This window comes from Plectropomus leopardus, chromosome 6 (genome assembly GCF_008729295.1).
Source record: "Plectropomus leopardus isolate mb chromosome 6, YSFRI_Pleo_2.0, whole genome shotgun sequence".
NCBI lineage: Eukaryota > Metazoa > Chordata > Actinopteri > Perciformes > Serranidae > Plectropomus > Plectropomus leopardus.
In genome coordinates this window covers 19,710,172-19,730,392 of record NC_056468.1, presented here as the reverse complement: position 1 = coordinate 19,730,392, position 20,221 = coordinate 19,710,172, and the positions used below count along the sequence as shown (strand labels likewise).

At 40.3% G+C, this 20,221-nt stretch overlaps 1 protein-coding gene across 1 annotated transcript in view; it reads right to left on the bottom strand.

Moving 5' to 3' along the window:
• Positions 1-20,221, bottom strand: part of pcsk5b (proprotein convertase subtilisin/kexin type 5b) — a 70,291-nt gene that overhangs the window by 32,403 nt on the left and 17,667 nt on the right. Inside the window, exons 7-9 of the mRNA XM_042487824.1 lie at positions 15,806-16,018; positions 13,002-13,102; positions 2,330-2,433 (exon numbers count right to left, since the gene is read on the bottom strand). Of these exons, the coding sequence (XP_042343758.1) occupies positions 2,330-2,433; positions 13,002-13,102; positions 15,806-16,018 (418 nt within the window). The remainder of the gene's footprint in view (positions 1-2,329; positions 2,434-13,001; positions 13,103-15,805; positions 16,019-20,221) is intronic.

Sequence of the window (20,221 nt, the reverse complement as noted above, 5' to 3'; positions counted from 1 at the left end):
GACAGTGGAAAATTCCAGCTGATCAGACCGCTCCAATGATGACTGCACTGTTTCTCATACCAACTGCGGTTTATCAAAAAAGTGTATAGCTTAAACTCCTGAGATTTAGCTTTTTTCCCCATCTTAAAATCATGCAACCACAAATAACATGAACTAGGGGTTCACATTAAGAATCAGTGACCTCTGAACAAGTTTGTAGCTCTCCTGTAAGGCATCTAAAGTTGTACAGTTTTTAGATTCCTACTAAGGACTGTAACGTAAAAAGCAAAACATCAGAGCATCAATTGTTTTAACAGGTATTCACTACTGAGGACACATAAAGTAGTTGTCTGAAAGTGAAAAAGAAAATTTGGAAAGCACTAAAGTTATGGGTACAGCAGCTCAAATATGAATTCCTTCCATACTTCTCCTGACCCCCCCCCCCCCCCCATTCTGTTTCTCTTTAGTTCCTCTCTGAAAAAAAAAACAGTCACTTGGAAAAACTCCAGGCACACTGGGCCTGCAGCCTGGCTGACCCCTAGTTCTCACTCTGTTGGGTTTCTCTCCCTCACACACATGCAGGTACGCATACACACTCAAACACACACTCACAAAGTTAAGAGCAACCACCACATGGACCCTGACAGATGGCAGCTGGTGGCGCAGTAGTTAAGCAAGAGCGAAACATTTTTGGAAACTGCTCATCATCTCTCTTCTAGTTGGAGAACAACTAATTCAAGAGTGAAAATACTGCATATTAATTTCTCTTTAACTGCTATGTATTGTTCTTTCAAACACACTACATACCATCATGAATCCTAAATGCAGCTGTTGGTTAATTGATGTGTTGAGACAATATTTGCTGAAAAAATTCAACAACCCACGTCAGCATTCAGAGTATGATACAACATTCACAATGATCTAAAGGTTCTCAAACAGAGAGATTTGGATTTTCTTTTTCAAATAACTATACATTGTGTAAGTGGCTTTTGACTGATTAAAACATAGTTTTGTTGTGTATTGCATAGTGTTGAGCAACATCTACCAAACAGGCATATAACGGTGTCCACAGTGAAACATCGTGATGGAGGATGAAATGTTTGTTTGAGTGCCACGGTATCTGTGTGTGTGTGTGTGTGTGTGTGTGTGTGTGTGTGTGTGTGTGTGTGTGTGTGTGTGTGTGTGTGTGTGTGTGTGTGTGTGTGTGTGTTTGACAGAGAGAGTAACGCAGAGAGGGAAGGACAACATGGTACACTGCACTTATTGTTTCTGTAAGTTATTAATAACTTACTCGGTGCGCTCCATATACCAGCCAAGATGCACTTACAGTTTACATCCATGTCAGTGAAACGTGGACGCTTCACACACGTCTTCCCCCCGGCAGTACACAAGATCTATACAACCACAATTTTAAAGTGGGCAACAAAGCTTCTTAACAACATATATTTTTGATAAAAGTACATGCTGTAACCATGAATTTATAATTCTGATACATTGTAAGACTATAGAAATGGAGAAATATATAATTTGATCAGTTTACATTGTTTATTATTGTTAACAGGTATATCTGGATAACTAATCATCAGGGATTTATGGAGAAGGGTTGAGATTAAATAAGTGCATACTTCGCCCCACTCCTTTTCGGACATGTAAACCAAATTATGTAAATTGTGTTTGAGAATCTTTTGTGTGCTTATTGTTTTGTATATTTTTCTATTTAGCTGCATTTTCATTCTTGTTTCATTTCTCTTTACATGTTAGAAATGAAACCAAACCAAACATGACCGAGACATTTGACCTTCAACCACAAAATTCTAATCAGCTCATTCTTGAGTCAAAGTGGACATTTGTCTCTGACCAAGGCACTGACAGAAGATCTGGAGTTGGTCCCCAGTCCCTGAACGCAGCTGCTCACTGTTCTGTAGAGGACTGGTTAAATGCAGGGGACGAATTTTACGACGAATTGTACGATGTAAATGTGACAATAAAGAATTCTTCTTCATGATACTCCTTCGAGTCCTTGTACGTTTAGATTCCTAATAAAAATCAAATCAATTAAAAACACTCAAGTGGTTCCAATATGTTTTAAGAGTTTTGAGCATATTAAGGTGATGATTGGGATAATATTATGAATTATTTTGGCTAGGATATCTGTGACATTAAATTTTCATATCACCCCATGCCTGGTTGTGTAGAATTTCCAATAAGATATTAAAAGTCATACAAAGCAATCTGATTCTCTGTTGAGAAAAGTGTGTGTGTGTGTGTGTGTGTGTGTGTGTGTGTGTGTGTGTGTGTGTGTGTGTGTGTGTGTGTGTGTGTGTGTGTGTGTGTGTGCTTGTGTGTGTACCATTGTATCCAGCAGCGTTGGTCTTCCAGTCAGGGGCGCTGAGATGTCCTGCTCTGGAGGTCTTTACAATTATGTGCTGCACATCTCTCCATGTTAGAAGAGGACTGTCAGGGAAAAACACACACAAACATATGAATAAATTTATTGTAATTTAAAATACCCGAGGACCAAAGAGTAGGAACACATAACAGAGCCGGATCTCAGTAAGTAAAAAAAGTGGCATATAGACCTGCTTTCCTATGCACACACTCAAATGGACCTTAGCACACATTTTAACAAACAAATATGAAAATCTACAAACATGCACATACAGATATGACAAGGTCAAGCAGCACTGACGATGTAAACACAGAAATGACAATGAGAAATATGTTTTGAATTATGCATTATGTTTTGAAAAAAAAGCACAACGTGGGGAGAAAAACAAATTACTAAAAAGGGGAGAATGGACAGTAAAACGAGGACGGATATCTTCCTTTTGGGAGTGAATTCAGAAAACAGCATGGAGGAGGATTGGCGGATTAAAGAGGAACATAAAAGTTGAGGATAAAAGGGGGAGGTGATTAAAAAAACAAAGCACAAAGAGGTAGAACGCAGATGAAATGTACAACAAGGTAAATAAACAGTGATATATACAGTAGGTGGAAGATTACTGAAAGAGAAAATTACAGAGAAGCAGAGATGGAGAGCGTAGATGCCCGTTCACCCTTCCCTCATTTCTCAGATCTCACGTGAGATCCATTACGAGATGGCAGCCATGTGCCTCCACTGCTTTGATGTCCAAATGCTATATTAAAAGGGAAAAACCAGGAAGAAGTGGGTCACCAAGTTTCCTGGGATTCCCTTCCATCTCATATGCCGTCCAGATGCTCCAATCCCTCCCCTCATGTCACTCCCTCACCATCTGAGACCTCCAGAATCTGCACTACTCTGAATCAGTCAACCTAAAACCCAACATTTAGCTGTTTAAAAAGATGTGATATGTGAGAAGGAGACAGAATGACAGGCAGTGAAATGACACCTGGACACACTGTGCCTTCATCTGTTGAGCCTCTTGCATAAGAGCAGGTCCTTTCACATCTTCCTGTGATCTCTTAAACCAAAAATGCACAAGAAGACTTTAAAAATCCTCAACATCTGGGAGATGTCTCAGCATCACCCATTTAGCTGCAGACTTTCACAGATTACAGTCAAAAGCTGTCTTCACATGTGCATTTTGTTCCATAAATGTCCTGTCAGTTTTATTTATCTGTATCGTGGAGTAGCGCTACTTGGCTGGGGAAAGGGTTCATCAAGGCCGTGCTTGGTTTTGTAAACCACTATGTTTTCTTGTACTTTTATCTCATCTTTAATATATGGTTCTGTGCATATATTGCTTTATATATTTCATGGCTTTAATGTAAAACACACTGCATTTATTTGGGATGAAATGTGCTGCAAAAATCTGTTTTTCCCTGATGTCACAAGATACACATGATGTTCGAAAAATAAATAATCTAACAAAAAACAAACATGCTAAAGCGTTAGATCTCTTCCATATGGAACAACCCCAGGTTGCATCACTGTCATACAACAAATATAGCTGGCTTCAAAAGGATATTCAAAGCCAGTTATATTTAGAGGTTTGGTGTGATATTTGATAAAAATCTTCAAACCTATACAGTAAAAGGACTTCTAATCTTTTACACCCCAAGGACCACAATGGAAATACGCTCTTGGACTGTTTTATCCTTTTTACAAGGCTGTACAAAGATTGGATGCCTTGTTGTAAAAAACTATGACATATTAAAGTTTATAAATCTAATCATGAATAATTATACGAATGTACGATTCCTCCACGGTCATGTTTAGGTACTTTCGGAGGCCTCAGGGTCCCTCACTGTCTGCATGCAGGCATGTGAGGAGGCTCCAGAATGTCTGAAGGTTGACATATTTGTAAGCTCAAGACCTTGTAGATGTTTAGACTCCAATGTTAGACACAGCTGTATGACATGTGAATTACAATTTATATGGGTGAATCATTGTTCTATTTGTTTAAGTTGTTGATGAATTCATTGTCCATGTTTGTGCTGTACCAAGAACGTCTCGGGTCCGATTTATGTTGTCATTAAACCTTTATGTCAATATAAGATTGACTGAGGCTCATTGAATTTATTTTATTGTTCATCAAGATAGAGATTGACCAAGATTATAAGTTTTTTTTCTACAACACACCTCATGGAGAAACTCTGCATATATTCAGGGTCCCCGAGCATTTTCATGGACAAAATTTCACAACTTTTCGAGGACTCTTCTAGCCAAACTTGTTCGTCATATCTCAAACATATCAGATTCAAACTCTTTTCAAGCATAATTTTAGTTGGCTGGCGCACATGAAGAGAGAAAGGGAACATGGGGAGAAAATGGAGAAACACATGCACTAGTAAACAAAACGTTTACACACCACACACAACACATTGGAGCAAATATTATGTCGACAGCTACAGAACATGAATTTGCATTCATGTTAAATTACGTGGAAGGTTATCTATGGAAGATTACTTTAACAATTAAATGACAAACATCCATAACTTTTCCGAAACCTTCAATAATTTTTACTAACTCCACGACTAAAGGCCTGGTAAATGTGACTGTGAGATTCCATGAATTTTCCAGGTTTTCCATGACCACTGGAGCCCTGTATATTATTTATTTTTATGTATATATTCCATAGTCTTATAGATGTTGTCAATGAGAAAAATCAACATCAATTCCATTTCAACAAGGCAGTGTGTGCGAACTGTCACTGTTGACCTGCTTTATTTGTCGCAGGTCAGTGTTTTGTTTTTTTTTTCCAGTATTCAAAACAAAATCAGAATCATAGTCTCTATTTTAATTCCAACCATTTATTTCCTGGTTTTACTTTGAGTTAGAGCAGAAAAAAAATCAGCTATGCTGGAAGCTCATCATCAATCTTTTGCAGCACTGAAAAATAGCTAAACTTTTCACATTAGCTGGCCATAGTTCCTCAACTTTTAAAGGAAAGCAATCAAATTGACTTAATGGAGTGTCAGTTCAGTCTTTTTGCAGTTATCAGGGTTATGTTCGTGGCAAACTGCTTTTTGGTGTTAGGGCTTGACACACCAAGCTGACAGTCGGCCATTGGTGAGCGTCTGTCTCCCTGTATTTGAGGAATGTCTTGCAATGTTGGTTCTCATTGGCCCTTGTTTGCCTTTTGTTTTGGATTATTCAGCATGTTGAATTGGTGTCAGAGACAGCAGTCAGAGACCACTGGGGCTCTGATTGGTGTTTCAAGAGAAAAGAAACCGAAGTGTAAAAAGTAAATACACACCTAAAGTAAAAAGGGAGTGAGATAGAAACAAAGTTGTTAAATCAAGTAAGATTATTATACCCCTTTCCCACCAACATTAGCACCGTTTTTTCAACACAGGTAGCGATTGGCTCTATTCCCTGAACTCATCGCAGGAGAGCGAGACTGCCTTTCTGTCAGCTGGTGTGTGTGTGTATGTTTTGTTTTGTTGGTGTGGACAGGCTGGATAGCAGGTAAACAGTAGACAGCAGCAGGAACAGAGGTCTTTAAAAAACTTTTCAGTGGTTTCTTCTTTCTAAATATCTCTTGCTTGTTCAGACTCTCTTTCAAATGTGGTGCAGACTAACTTGGAATAATGTTTAAGTCCTGCTTAGGAAGAAACAGACAGTAATTACTGATGGCGTGTCATTGCATCTCGCCGGTTAAGAAGCAGAAATTACCACGTTCACCAAGGTGTCAATTCCCATCAATGCCGATCACAGCCAGAGGTGATAAAAACCCGTGGCTACTGCAGAAGTCACTTGACTCGGGTGTGAATGCCATTCATATGCATTCCCATTGCATTAAAATGCCAGATTAATGGGTGTAAGCAGGTTTTTTGTACAGTGGGAATGAGGCTTTATATATTTAGCCATTTAGTTCCTTTAGCCTTGCTGAACTGCAGCATGTTTCATGCTTGCAGTGCTCACACATGCAGCATTGTTGCAATGTCTCTGCTGCGTCACTGCCCGCTGCTATGAGTACTGTATTTCCACATTTATAAGCACAAATTTGACTAATTTATGAAGTCCTGTAACCTCCTGCATTGCAGTCATGCAAATGTTTCAAAAATAAAATGCCTTGTGTCAGCAACTAATGGGATTCTGTCCACAAGACATTGTCAGAGGGCTTTTATTTTGAAACAGAAGCTGGAAGTTGGAGTAAAATAGACATCTTTGTATTTCCTCATCTTTGTATTTCCTCATCTTTGTAACGGAGAGAGAGACTTTTAAACTGCAGTAAAATCTGATATAGAGTCAATATAATCATCAAACACCATTTTCACTGTCTATTTCTGCTGACAAACATGTGCTGCATGCTTAAAAAAATCGGCGAGCCACTGTTTCTCTAGCTTTGCTGCAGCTGACATGCAGCTGATTCAGTCTTGTCGGCCTTCTGGTTTCTCTTTTTGAATGACTACCATGCCGACTGGTATGAATTTCGAATGGTATGTTATTTTCCTCTCACGCAGGCGCAGAACATTCATGCAAGTTGGCAGTTGGATATAGTTTTGTGGTGTGTTTAAAAGTAAGTTATTGGTGGAGACACAGGCGATATAAGGCAACGCAACAGTCAGCCTTCTTCACCACTAGTGCTCTGATTTTGGTTTGGTGTGTCTGGGACTTTACAGATGAGACAAGGATTAGACAAGAAAGGAGAAATATTACATGGAAAGAGGATTTCTTCTTTTTAACGGAAGCCCTGCTTGCACTAAACCAAAAGTATCAAATCACTACAACAGTAGCTAAGATATTAACAAGCTGATACACATGTTCAAAATTCACTACTGGCCTCAGTGAGCCCACACTTGTCAAATCCAGAGGAAATAAAAAAATAAAGTAAAAAATAATTAAAAGGATGGTAGCACAGATAAGTGCTATGAAAAGTCGGAATCATTAATGTTCAGATCAATATTAATAGGCTTAGCCGCCACTGTGTAATTATGGTTTCATAAATGTTTTATGGTCATTAATTAAAAGTGACTTTGGCATCGTTATCTAGGCCACGACAGCCTTCCCGTAAACAAGCCAATACTAATTAATGGCGTAGCTCACATACTGGGAAAAACCAGCAGCAAATCAGTGTGTTATATAGGTTTCTTTGTCCTTTTAAGTGTGATTATGCCGGGAGAAAACAAAGAGGGCAGTGTAGAAGGGAAGACATCAGCATTTTCAGTAGTCCATCTCCATCTCACCTTGTCCATCTCAACTTTAAAGTCGATGAATGCAGACGAAACAGAGTTTTCTTTTCACTCATCTGTCCCTGCTTTGGTTGCTTAAAACCTCCCAGTAGATGAGTTTCTTATGGTAGGTTATCCTTGCTCATTTCTTGTTTATCCTCCCAATTTCCTCACTGAAGTCTCCCGTCTCCATGTTCACTCAGTTTTCCATTTCTTAACTTCCAAGGACAAAGAGGAAGGGGAAAGAAATGAAAGTTTCTGAAGCTCCAAAACGTGGCCGCTGCTTGTCGTGCTAGACTCGAGCCCATAAAGAGATAAATCATGTGCCGACTTAAAACATCTCAAACTTGGCAAAATCTACAGAGAACAAAGTATGGGACAGTTTTCCAATCCACTCTCATACCAAGGAAAAAGACCTCACAACAGAGTTTAAAGAAGTCTAGCGTGATGGCGTCTTGACATGTTTATCACGGAGAGCTTGCTCGCTTTCATTCACCAGATAAGAACAGATAGGATCAGTACTCCACAGAATTTGTCTAAACTTTTTTCCCTCTTGCTCTTTCATCCTCTCTTTGCCTGTATGTGCATGCATGCAAGTTTATCCATGTGAGAAAGTGAATGAAAGGATAGAAAGAAAGAGCGTTTGCCTCGGAGGAGGGAAAAAAAGACCATCGTGACAGTGGTGGAGGCACAGCACGCACCACAGAGAGAAGGTGAGAGCGAGCAGAAGAGAAGAGAGCAGGCAGGCAAGAAGCAGTGTGTGATAATCTTGTTGAGGAAACAGGCTTATGTGCCCAGCACTGCCAGGAAACCGAGAATATTTTCTACTGGGAGGATTTGGATTGGATTATCCAGGTTAAATGAAGTGACCTCAGCTAACTGAGCCGCTCAACATGTGATGATGGGGTAAAGCCCAATTCAGAGTCTCCGCACCTGCACTGCACTCCTTCCGATTAATAAATTTATCACAAATAAAGCACATCAACAGGTTTCAGAGTGGGGACAGGGCAGGCATCTGCGGTGTCTCTCACAGAAAGCAACCAGGGCGTCTAAAAGGCACAAGGCCAGGACAGGACTTTGAAACTAACTGAGAATAAAATGCTTTTAAAATCTGTTTTTCTTACTTTTCTCATCTTTGAAAGTGCCAACTTTGAAATTGGCACTCCTGTCCCCTCTAGCAGAAATGTTTGGCATGAAAGCACCTGGCCCCAAAATGTCTGTGGGTAGCCCTGCTTTTTGCAAACAGCATGAAATTCTGCCACCAAGGACATCTTAAAACCAAACTATAAATGGTTTATATGTTTAAAAGCAACACAAAGAATATTAAATAATGATGACATCACTGTTCAAGTGATTCTGTTACATATACCGTATCTCGACACAATCATCTGAGATAAATAGGTTTGTCTATGGATCAGAAAATACCAGTGGTTGACCGATTTATCGGTTTGGACGCATTTTTCCACATCGAGAGGATGCTTCACAAACAGCTCTGATGGTGGCTTTGCAGCCTCCACCAGTAACGCGGGGACATCACAGACCGGACTTCAAGAGGTGAGAGTTTCTTTAAATCAGGCAAAAGGGAGCTAAGTATGTTTTTCATTTAAACATGGTTTTACATGAAGTTTTGTGACTGGACTGCAATAGCGTGTCCAGGGCTGTAACCGTAAATTTGCAGCTGAGTGACTACCACCACTTCTTTTTTCAAATTAAAAGCCCTTGTTTCTAAGACTTACTGCCTTTTGACCTAGTCTTGTTTTGTTTGTTTGTTTTTTTGGTCGTTTGTTTTGTTAATGGTGGAGTATTTAAAGTATTTAAAAATGTTTTAGCCCTATTAAATACCAATTACAAAGTACCCAAAAGTAATTGAAATACATATTTCAATACAAGTTACAGAAACACTGCATGGAGGCTCTATGCAGCAAGTCAAGGTGATGTCATTATGTTAAAATTTGTATACAATCTCAGGTTTAGTCCAACATTGATAATTTACAGTTAATTTCATGATCAGTTCCAGATGTATTTATTTATTTAGGTATTTATCACTTTGACTTAGATGTTCAGTTAAACAGCTATCCAGTTTATGATAAAGTCAAATTATTTCTGCAGTGGTGGAGATGGTGCTATCGGCCTTTTCCTGTTCCAAACTACAGTGGTCTGTCACACTCACCATGCTACTGTAAGTGCAACAAAAGTCCCCATGAGCAAACAGGCAAAAGACTAATATATTAATGTAGAATAATCCACGCAAAAGATGTACAGAAGACTTAAACAAACACTCAGTAGAATAAAGTTTATGCTGGTAGGCCAAGTTGCAGAGGTGCTCAACAGTAAAGCACAGGTTATATATTGGATTGATTATTTTGTGTGTGTGCTAGGGGTGTGAGGTGCTGTAGATCATGAGGCAGCACAAAGAAGCGACTGGGCGTGTCTTATACCCTCGTAGCCCTGCCCATGTTAATACTTTTTTCATGTCCCAAGGAGGAGACACTTCTCAGGGTTTAGTTACTCTTTAAATCACCCTTTAATATTCCACTAACAGTAGACCTTTAGAAAATATACCCTTAAAAAATGCAGTAATCAGTCGTATTCATCATCTATTCATGATATTATGAAGAGTCCACGGTTTTATAGATAGCTGAGACAAAACACTGTGTCCCAGTGCCATCATGGGAAAAGCCACAAAGGAGCAGAATGGTTCAGAGTTCAAATGTCTGCAGTAAACGACACAAACACCCCTGTCTGCAGACAACAGGGATATTTGTGTTAATTTGTAAGAAGAGACAATACTGTGATATAGTGTTATATCAAATTATATGTCTCAACTCAGTTAAGACTACAGTATGTACACACTTCAGCTATATATAGTTGTCACTACTCCATGAAGTGATTAAGTTTGTTGAAGTTCAAGCACAGTTCACCACTGAAGGATGACAATCCACAAGCAGACGACTACCTGAAAAACCCAAGTACTGACTGAGTGCACATACACTTAATCTATAGTTTACTGATAAAGGTTTCTACATAACCCACCCCTAAAATCAGCTAAACCCCTCTCAGAGGGTGCACTGGAGGCCAGGATTCATCAAACAAAGTTTCTCTTATCTGTCACATCGCAACGCTGCTGAACGTGTACTAACGGGAAACAAGGGAAGGGATCATATTTCTCCTGTTTTAGCTTCTTTGCACTGGTTCCCTGTAAAACCCCGAATTGAATTTAAAATCCCACTCCTTACCTACAAAAGCACTGAATGGTCAGGCTCAGTCTTATCTTTCACAGCTCATAGTTCACTATCAACCCTCAAGAGCACTGCGCTCTGAAAACACAGGGTTACTTGTGTTTCCTTAAAGTCTCCAAAAGTAGAAGGATAGCCAGAGCCTTCAGTTACCACGCACATCTTTTATGGAACCATCTTCCAGTTTCGGTCAGGGAGGCAGACACCATCTTGACTTTTACGGGTAGACTTAAGGCCTTCCTCTTTGATAAAGCTTATAATTAGGGCTGGCTCAGGTTGCCTGGACCAGCCCCTAGTTAGGCTGACATTTAGGTTTAGTCTGTCGGGGCACTTTCTATGATACACTGAGCTCCTTTTTCCTTCTCTTGCTCCTGCCATCTGCAAACGCTCATGTCTTTTTACTGCATTACACTATCTCAGCTTCTTCTCCGGAGCATTCGCGCTCCCTTGTTTTGTCGTTTTACCGGATTGTGGCTGTAATCTTAACTGCGCCTGGATCGTGGTGATGGCTGTGTGGATGCCGTGATCCTACCTTTGGCCATGCTCGTGCTGTGGCTGCACTGATGCTGTACTTCCAGCTCAGCCTGGATCGTGGTTTTGGTTGTGTTGTTGCTATGGTCGTGCCTGAGGCTGCACCTGTGTCGTGGGCCTTGGTTTCGCCAATGCTGTGATCCTGCTCGACGCTACGTTCTACTGCCATTATTATGAGTCATGCCTCCACTATTAATGTAGACATGGGACTGTTATCAACACTTATTATATTTGCATGTAACATCACATACTATTATAAACTGCATTTATTAATTTTATGTCTATCCTTATTGTTATATGATATGTTGTTACCGTTATTGCTCTGCATCTCTCCCCCTCATTCTTTCTCTCTCTCTCTCTCTTTCTTTCTCTTTTCTTTCCCTGACTTGACGTTACACGCTGTTCACTATTAATGTTGGCCTGGCATCCAAAAAAACTGAAAAATTAACAGTTGATGATACCTTTATACAGCTTTTCAATTTTATAATTTTACACAATTCAGCTATTAAACTGATATTTGTGACACTCAAACCTGCTGTCAACGAACCAAAAGGAGTCCTGCATTTGTACAGACCTTTAAAAGAAGCCATCGCTGCCAGCTGCAGATGTAGAATCAGTAAATGTGAATACATCACGACATTGAGGCAGGTTAATTGCATGTAAGTGCTGAAACTCTTGACTGACCGGATGCAGGTGTATAATGTACTTTAGTGAGATAATGTGCTCTAACCATTACACTCTCCAGCCCACCATCCAGAAGTACATTTACATTTGTTGTGCTGCTCACACTAAAAGCAAGAGGCTCATCTGTGGGCACACATGCCCTCCAGGAGTGTCTACACAGAGCCCTCTGAAACCCTGTGTGCCTCTGCACAAATGTTGCTGGGATTGTAACTTAAACAAATACCCCTTTCCCACAAAAATTAGTGCATGCAAGCAGGTTTTTCAAACATGGGTAAACAGGCTAAAAATAGGCTGTAGACTGCTTTCCCATTGCCAGGAGAGCAGAGGTGCATTGCAGAAGATGAGCATGTGTGTGTGTGGGTTGTTTTGGTTTGTCTGTTTGACGTCATGGACAAGAGAACAGGTAAACAGTAAAAAGCATCAGGGGCAGAAGTCTATGAAAACTAAACAGTAGATTCTTCTCTTTATATATCTCTTACTTATTCAGTCTGTCTTTCAGACTCGGTGTAGACTAATTTGGATCAATATCTGAGCGCTGCTTAGGAGGAGATGGATAATTAGCTGCGGCATGTCATTGCATCTCGCTGGTAAAGCAGCTGAAGTTAGTGCATTCATCCGGGTGTTGTGTTTCCAGCAATGTTGATCAGAGCCGGAAGCAATTAATACCCGTAACCACTGCAGAGTCATTTGAGCTGGTTGTGAATGCCGATTATACTCTTTCCAATTGCCTTAAAAAGACAGATGTTGGTGTTAGCTTTTTTTTTTTTTTTTTTTTTTTGTGCAGTGAGAATAAGGCTAACTATGGCTTTTCCAAGTAAATGCATCTCCAGTGCTGACTTGACAATGATGTATTTGTGGAAAATGCTTCACGTGTTCCCCTCAGAGATCAATGAGGCCAGAGGACAAGAGGGCATAGAGGGTAAGCAAGGGACAAAGGGATGAAGCAAAGGGATGAAGTTAAGTGGATCTTACTTTGCCTCCAGGGCCAGAGCAATAATGGCAGCAGCCATGGGAGCCGAGGCCGATGTCCCTGTGTGACTGTCTGTACACCGATGTCTCAGGTCTGTTGTGATCTGCCAACATAGAAGACAACAGTAAAGTTAGACAGGGGAGAAGGACAGACAGGGAATGACGAAAAAGAAGAAGGGAGAGAGGGGGGTAGATGAGGGAATACAGCAGTGAAGAAGAGAGGAAAATATAGTGACAGGGAGGAGGAGAGGAAGACAGAAACGGACAGACAGAGATTGAAGTCATGAGGATCAGGAGGATTTAGACACACCTGAAACTCACATTCCAGCTTTGATACACTGCCTCACTACAGATAACACACACAGAGATGCTCACACACTAGTACACAAATCAGCAGTTTCCCCTAAGATTTCAAGGAATCAATTCAACTCCCAAGACGAAGCCAAGGACGGAAGGTAAGAAGGAATAAGAAGTAGTAAAACATCTTGTTAAGGCGCTGTATGTTCGCTTTGATTGTATGGACTTTATGCAGCCAACTAGTCAGACAGCTTGACAGTCAGTCAGCCAAGAAAAGCTTGGCTAACTTCCAGTCTGAGCCCTCATCAAAGGACCTTTCCTGGACCAAAAAAGTTTGAGGGATTATCCGAAGACGCACACAAACACAAACACACACACACACAAACACACAAACACACACACACACACACACACACACACACACACACACACACACACACACACAATCTTAAATGGTTTACTAAGAAGTGAAAGTGGTCCAACAGCATTTAGTAGACAGGACAGTGTGTGCTCAAGTAGATTAGACTGACATTCAGATATATGAGGTTCTACTGTAAATGTACAAAGCCGGAGGGAAGCAAAAGAATGTGTGTGTGTGTGTGTGTGTGTGTGTGTGTGTGTGTGTCAGTCCGTAGCATCAGTATGAGGAATGTAGCAAGACGCTGCCAGACAAGCTAGCTCACAGTGGACTGCTGTCAATGTCCGTCCCAGTGGATCACTGGAGTGATTTGGGTCACACCAGGCCACACCACTGGAGCCACAAGCAAGCACACACTGACAAGGCCAAGTTGATGCCATATATCAGGCTCATACATCGGGCTCTCTTTTTAAAGGGACAGCTTGGACTTTTTTGAAGTGGGGCTGTATGAGGTATAGTCAGTCTATTAAGGCCCAGACACACCAGACCGACATCAGAACTAGTGGCAACGAAGGGGGACTGTTGCATTGCCTTACACCTCCTGTGTCTTGGCCAGAAAGTTGCCCTTGGCTACAGCCGACAGCCATATTACAAGCATGTTCTGCACACCTGTGTGAGAGGTTCAAATCAGCAGGTAGTCTGTATTCATCTGTCAAAAAGGGAAACTCTAAGACCAACAGGACCAACAGATTTAAGACGCTAGTTTGCCAGATGGCACATTAACAACACAATCTAATGTTGAAAGAACAAAGGATATTTACTAGGGCTGTTAGCATTAACATTTTAATGCAATTACAGTCCACACATAACCAGCTGTGGGTCCCCATGAGTCTCACTTTTACAGACATGCCCACTCTATCTTAGTCCCATGCAGTTTTTTGCTGTCATTTGAGTCATTTCCTAATCAAGACAAACTGGTAAGAGCCAACATGGGCCGACCATTGTGTGACAAATTCTGAAAAACTGGGGTGACAGATGCTCACTGATGGTCCGACATTGACCAACAACTGACTGATGGCTTGGTGTGTCCAGGTCTTTACCTACACTAGATAGTGATCATTACTCCCTCTGTTTGGAGAAAAGGCAGAAGTACCAGCACAGAAGCTAAGCAATGTATTGCTGCATGTGGAGGGGGCAGCAGGAAAACATATTTTAGCCACTTAAAACAAAAATCATCAGTTTGAAAATAGGCTATATTTTGAATATTTTTACAAGTTTACCTCGCCATCAGACAGCCCTTTCAATGGTAAACTGTAGCCATCATCTAAGCTCTCTTCGAGTCCACCAGACTCTTTTGACAAAACCCTTGCAGAACACAGGAGTTGTGATTTTGGTGAATGCAGATTACCTCTTTAAAGCACCAAAGTCGCACAATAACAAGAAACTAACCAATGGAGGCAGAGGTAGACCAGTATCTTCTTTGTTCTGTGAGATTTTTGTCAAAGGAGTGTGATGGCTAGTATAGATAACAGCTTCAGTTCCCCATCAGAAAGGACTGTCTGGCAGCAAGGTGAAACAGTGAACATTTTTTAAATACAGCGTACATGTAAACTGATATGTTTATGTATGTGTGCACTGCTGTGCCGGTTCTCCAGCCTGCATCTCCAAAGTGGCAGCGTGCCGACTGATATCTACTGTGGTAATACACTGACTATGAACAAGTACCTCATATAACCTCGCTAAAAACAATCTGAAATATCCCTTTGACTGAAAACATGTCTTGGATGTGTAAATGTTTACATTTTTTAAGCTACAACTCAAAACATGGTCAGTATCCAATGTAAATTAATAGTCATCTAGGACAAGAAGATAGAGAAACCTTAGCAATTTTTTTGGCTCATCTAAGACATTTATAGACAGAAAACAGAAATCTTGTCCAAACTACAATTAAGCACAAAACACCATGCTTCAACTTGGACCATCAGTGAAGATGGAATGTGTATTCTGGCTCTGCAGTAAAATTAGGCCATGGGTATGTGTGCTCGTTTTAAGAACTAATATGTGTGTGTGTGTGTGTGTGTGTGTGTGTGTGCGTGCGTGCATGTTGAGAAGCACCTCTTAAAATCTACCACACCCACACTTCAATCCTTACAATCTTTCGGTCGTAGTTCTCCCCGCTACTGTAGGTGGTGGTAAGAGTAGACGAGCATTCCTCCAGGTACCATGGCTTACGTCCACTCTCGGCTGTGCTGGAAATTGAGATGGTATAGATGGAGTTGGTGTAGCCGTCGCAGGAGCAGTGGTCTCTGCTGCGCCCGCCATTGCCTGATGCCCACACGAAGATGGAGCCACGGCCCTTCCTCCCCTGACAGGAAAAGATGAAGAAAAGAAACAGTAAGAGGCTGCAGATTTAAATACTTAGTGGTAATTACTCCTCAGTAGACTTTATTTTGGCTTAATTTTTAAATGTTCTGTTAATGTCTGATGGCAGAGTAATAAGTTCAGTGTTGAGTGTGCAGAAACCACTGTGTAAAAAAGACCGGCAACAGTGAGAGAGCTGGAGATGATCAGTAGACAGCAAAGACTATGTAAGTCCTCAGCAGTCCTGTGAGTGTCTGGCAACAGATCTGATGTGATTTGATCCAATTTCAGCACTCATCATGTTTCAACTGAGGAAAATATAGTGGTTACTTTTTTTCCTTTGAAAAGTTAAAATCACTGAGTGCCATGCTGTGTCATAAAGGCTTTTTTTCCCCATGTTGGACTGAGGTGAATTTCCATCTTTCCTGACAACAGTGACACAGCAGCAGAAGAGACAAGTTTGTTTACTGACTGACATCAGATTTCATGTATTATTAGAACCAGTCCCATCATATATGAATTATTAATACCTTCACTTCAATTAGGGCTCGTATAGACAAAGCAAGTCAAAATCAAGAACTTTCAAGTACTTTTTCAAGCTCTCATTTTCATTTTCAAGGATGATTGAAAATAAAATTGTTTTCTCCACAACCATCTGTTGCAAGAAAGATGTGCACATTTGTAAATTGAGCAAACATGCTACCAGGGCCTAAATATAACTTTTTACGAGTTAACTGTTTATATTTTCGAGGCATTCGACTGGCAAAGGATAAAAAAGTAGAATATACACAAAGCACAGAGTGGCCTGACACTGCTCCAGTGTGAATGTTTCGCAGGCTAGCAAAACATCGTGGTACTGACTACCTTCTTGTGCTGACAAACCCACTGGCACAGCAAGCTGATACTGCTCATACAGCAGAAGAAATACATGCTAAGTGTCATTCTTGGCTTCTTATTTAAAACATTTATCTACATAGTTTCATAAAATAATTTATCATTCTGTTCTCCACTCAAGTGCTTTTTATATTCCAGGACTAACATTTCACATTTTCACAAATTCACATACTTTAAGCACCTCAAGCACCTGGTATGAACCCTGTCAAAAATATGTTTGTTTTTGTGAGTATTTTATTCATGTCTGATGCCTAATTTATCTTTATTTTTTTCCTCAGCAGAAAGAGGATTTGCACATTAAATATGGTTTAATAAGAATTAAAACATGTGTATATATATATATATCATTTTTTATTCCTGAAGGCGAGAGCTCCTTCATCTTTTACATCTCATCTTAGAGTAATGCCATTTTGTAATTTTTTACCCTGCTTTTATTTGTTTATCTTTACTCATGTGTGCTGTTGTTGTTGTCTAGCTGCCTCGTCTGAAAACATTACACAAAAAACACTTTGTTACATCCTTGGGGTTGTGACCTTGTGTACTCTGTTCTAGTTCGTTCCATTATTTCTGTCAGTTCAGTACATATCTGTTTGTCTGTTTCCCATTGTAACTGTTTTTTTAATGTACTTGAGGAATGACAGTAAAGTACGAAAAGCATACAAAAGGCCAGCATTATTGATGTGATTGTACACAAAAAGTTTGTTTTCCACAGCATATACATGTAGAATATAAATTGCTCTTTTTCACAGCAAAGACGACTAGAGAGAGTTTACAATTATTTTAAGTGCATGCTTTGCAGATATGGCAGACCATTGTACACATACGGCCATCTGTTATAACTGAGGCCTATTACATGTGCAGCCAGGCAGCTGTTTGATATTCAAATCTGGGTTTCCAGAAGAGGTTACACAGTATATTAAATAAAAACTCATCCCAGATGTATTCAGAGGATCTTGCTAATTAAGAATCCAGGGCCAGCTCAGAGTGTGAATAAAGACACCAATTCATTTACTAATGGAGTACTCAGTCTCAATTATTTTCCATCAGAAACCTTCACAAGCCAAATGCCTTTCACTATTCAACTGTACTTCCAAAACTGGCAGAGTTGAAAGTGATCTAAACAGAGGCCCAGTGGAGACACGCTGAGCTGGTTACAGTGCTGGTGATGACCAACCGAGTTGTGAAGGCAAAGTTCAGCCAGGAGTCAGCAGAAAACACATCTGATGAACTGACCGACACTGTGATTCATGCTGTTTGTTAAGAAACACACACTCACACACACACACACACACATATACACACACAAATATAAAGGGTGGAGTGGATTTCTTCAAAAAGGGGCTTCTGTCAGGCAGCGATAAGCGAGTGGAGCCCCTCTGAGCGAAAGGGCGATCAGACAGGAGCAAACGCTGTCAGATGAGAGCGATGAAGAGCGCTTTGAAAGAAAGGGGGGGACAAAGAATGAGAGGGAGAGGAAACAGTGAGTAGAGAACACGAGGGGTAGAGGAGAGAGGTGAAACACAATGTGAAACTGATGGACAGCAGTCATCATCAAGAGATTTAAAGAGAGCAAAGAAAATATATAATCAGTATCTTTATATCTGATTTTTTCCTCCAAAGAGAGGCGAATTAATGAACTTGTCAGATATCACCAGATTCATCACCAACAGCTTCAATGATTACTTCATCTGGCAAAAATGCCAAACACTAACAGATTTTTATATTTTCTCTAACGTCATATTATTGTAAATTAAATATCTTTTATTTTGCACTGCTGGGCAACAAAACAAAAAAAATGCAGCTGTCAATTTGGGCTTTGGAGAATTGATGTGTTTTTTTTAATGAACTGTTTGTTCATCTACAAAATTTTAGGGATCCACAAAATATTATCAGAATCACAATATGGCCAGATTTAAAATACAAATAACAGCTGCAGTTTCTTGATAAACCCCAGCAAAAATCGCATCATTATCAGTTTTTGGGAAAAGAATACTTTGCACATCTATTTCAAGACAGGCGCATAGGGGTGGTACAAGTAGGAAACAATTTGCAGACAAACTCCCACACACTCTCTTGCGAAAACTTTAAAAAAATAAATAAATAAACAAATATATTGCAGCATTTTGGTAACTAGGCCTTCATCAGGCAAACACTGTTGGGTTTTCCACAGAAATGTCACAATAAAGCTATTTTGTAAATTAGACAATGTGTTGGAATGGCAACATAACCATTCCCACTACAATCGTGATTCATGACGCAATATCTGTCAAAATAGTTGCAATATGATTTTTTTTCTTATATCATGTAATCAACAATAAAAATAATCCTTAGTTGTCCTCAAACCAGAAAAGAAGCACAGATAGAGCCTTTAAATAAGAATTATTTTGATGGATATCACAGTTATGATTGAGAGATACATACAAACAGGGTTGGCCTTTTTAAAAAGACTTTTTAGGGAAACGACCCACAATTTCCTAAACAGTTTCACACATGCAGCAACACGAGCCGAGTACAACCCTCTCCTCAGCTGTCAGTGGTATCTCTAACACCTCAGCTCTCTGTGATAAACTGTCTCTTCAGAGTGCCACATAGGTACATGTTACACCCACGAGCATGTCATCGCCACTCAACTTCACAAACACACACACATACACACATACACACATACACACACACACACACACACACACACACACACACACACAAAACAGCAGGAGGGCATGCAGCACATACACATGCCCAGCTCGTACCGGTCGGACAGATATCTCCCTCACCTCTGTCATCTTAAAAGGCCAGCCTGTCAGGAGCTACAGGGACTCTCTTCTGCTCACACTCCCTATGTGTCCGTCCCTTTTTTCCTCTTTCCCTTTTCTCTTTTTTTGTAACATGCCACAGGCACTCAGCCTTGAAGTCAAAGTTTTCACTTTCTGTCTCTCCGTCTCACCTCCTCAGAGGTCTACATCTGTTTAACCAAATGGCAGAAAGCCAGTAGTACCAAACTTTGTATATGTGTGGATGTATGTGTGTGAGACGTGACCAGTAAATGACTTCACCCCTCTTAACCTCTGTTATAGCTTTTCCACTCCGCTCAGCCAACAACACGGTAGCAGCTTGTCGTTATGCAAAATAAGCTATGAATATGTAAATGAAAATATGCTAATAGGCCAGGGCAACTCTCTAATGTCCGGAGGAGCTTCACAGGTAGAGATAGCCTGTGAGGACTGAGGATACGAGTATATGAGCATGAAACACACACATATCTGCTTGGAGCTTGTGTTTGTATCTCTTCTCCCCATATGAATACCAATGTCAA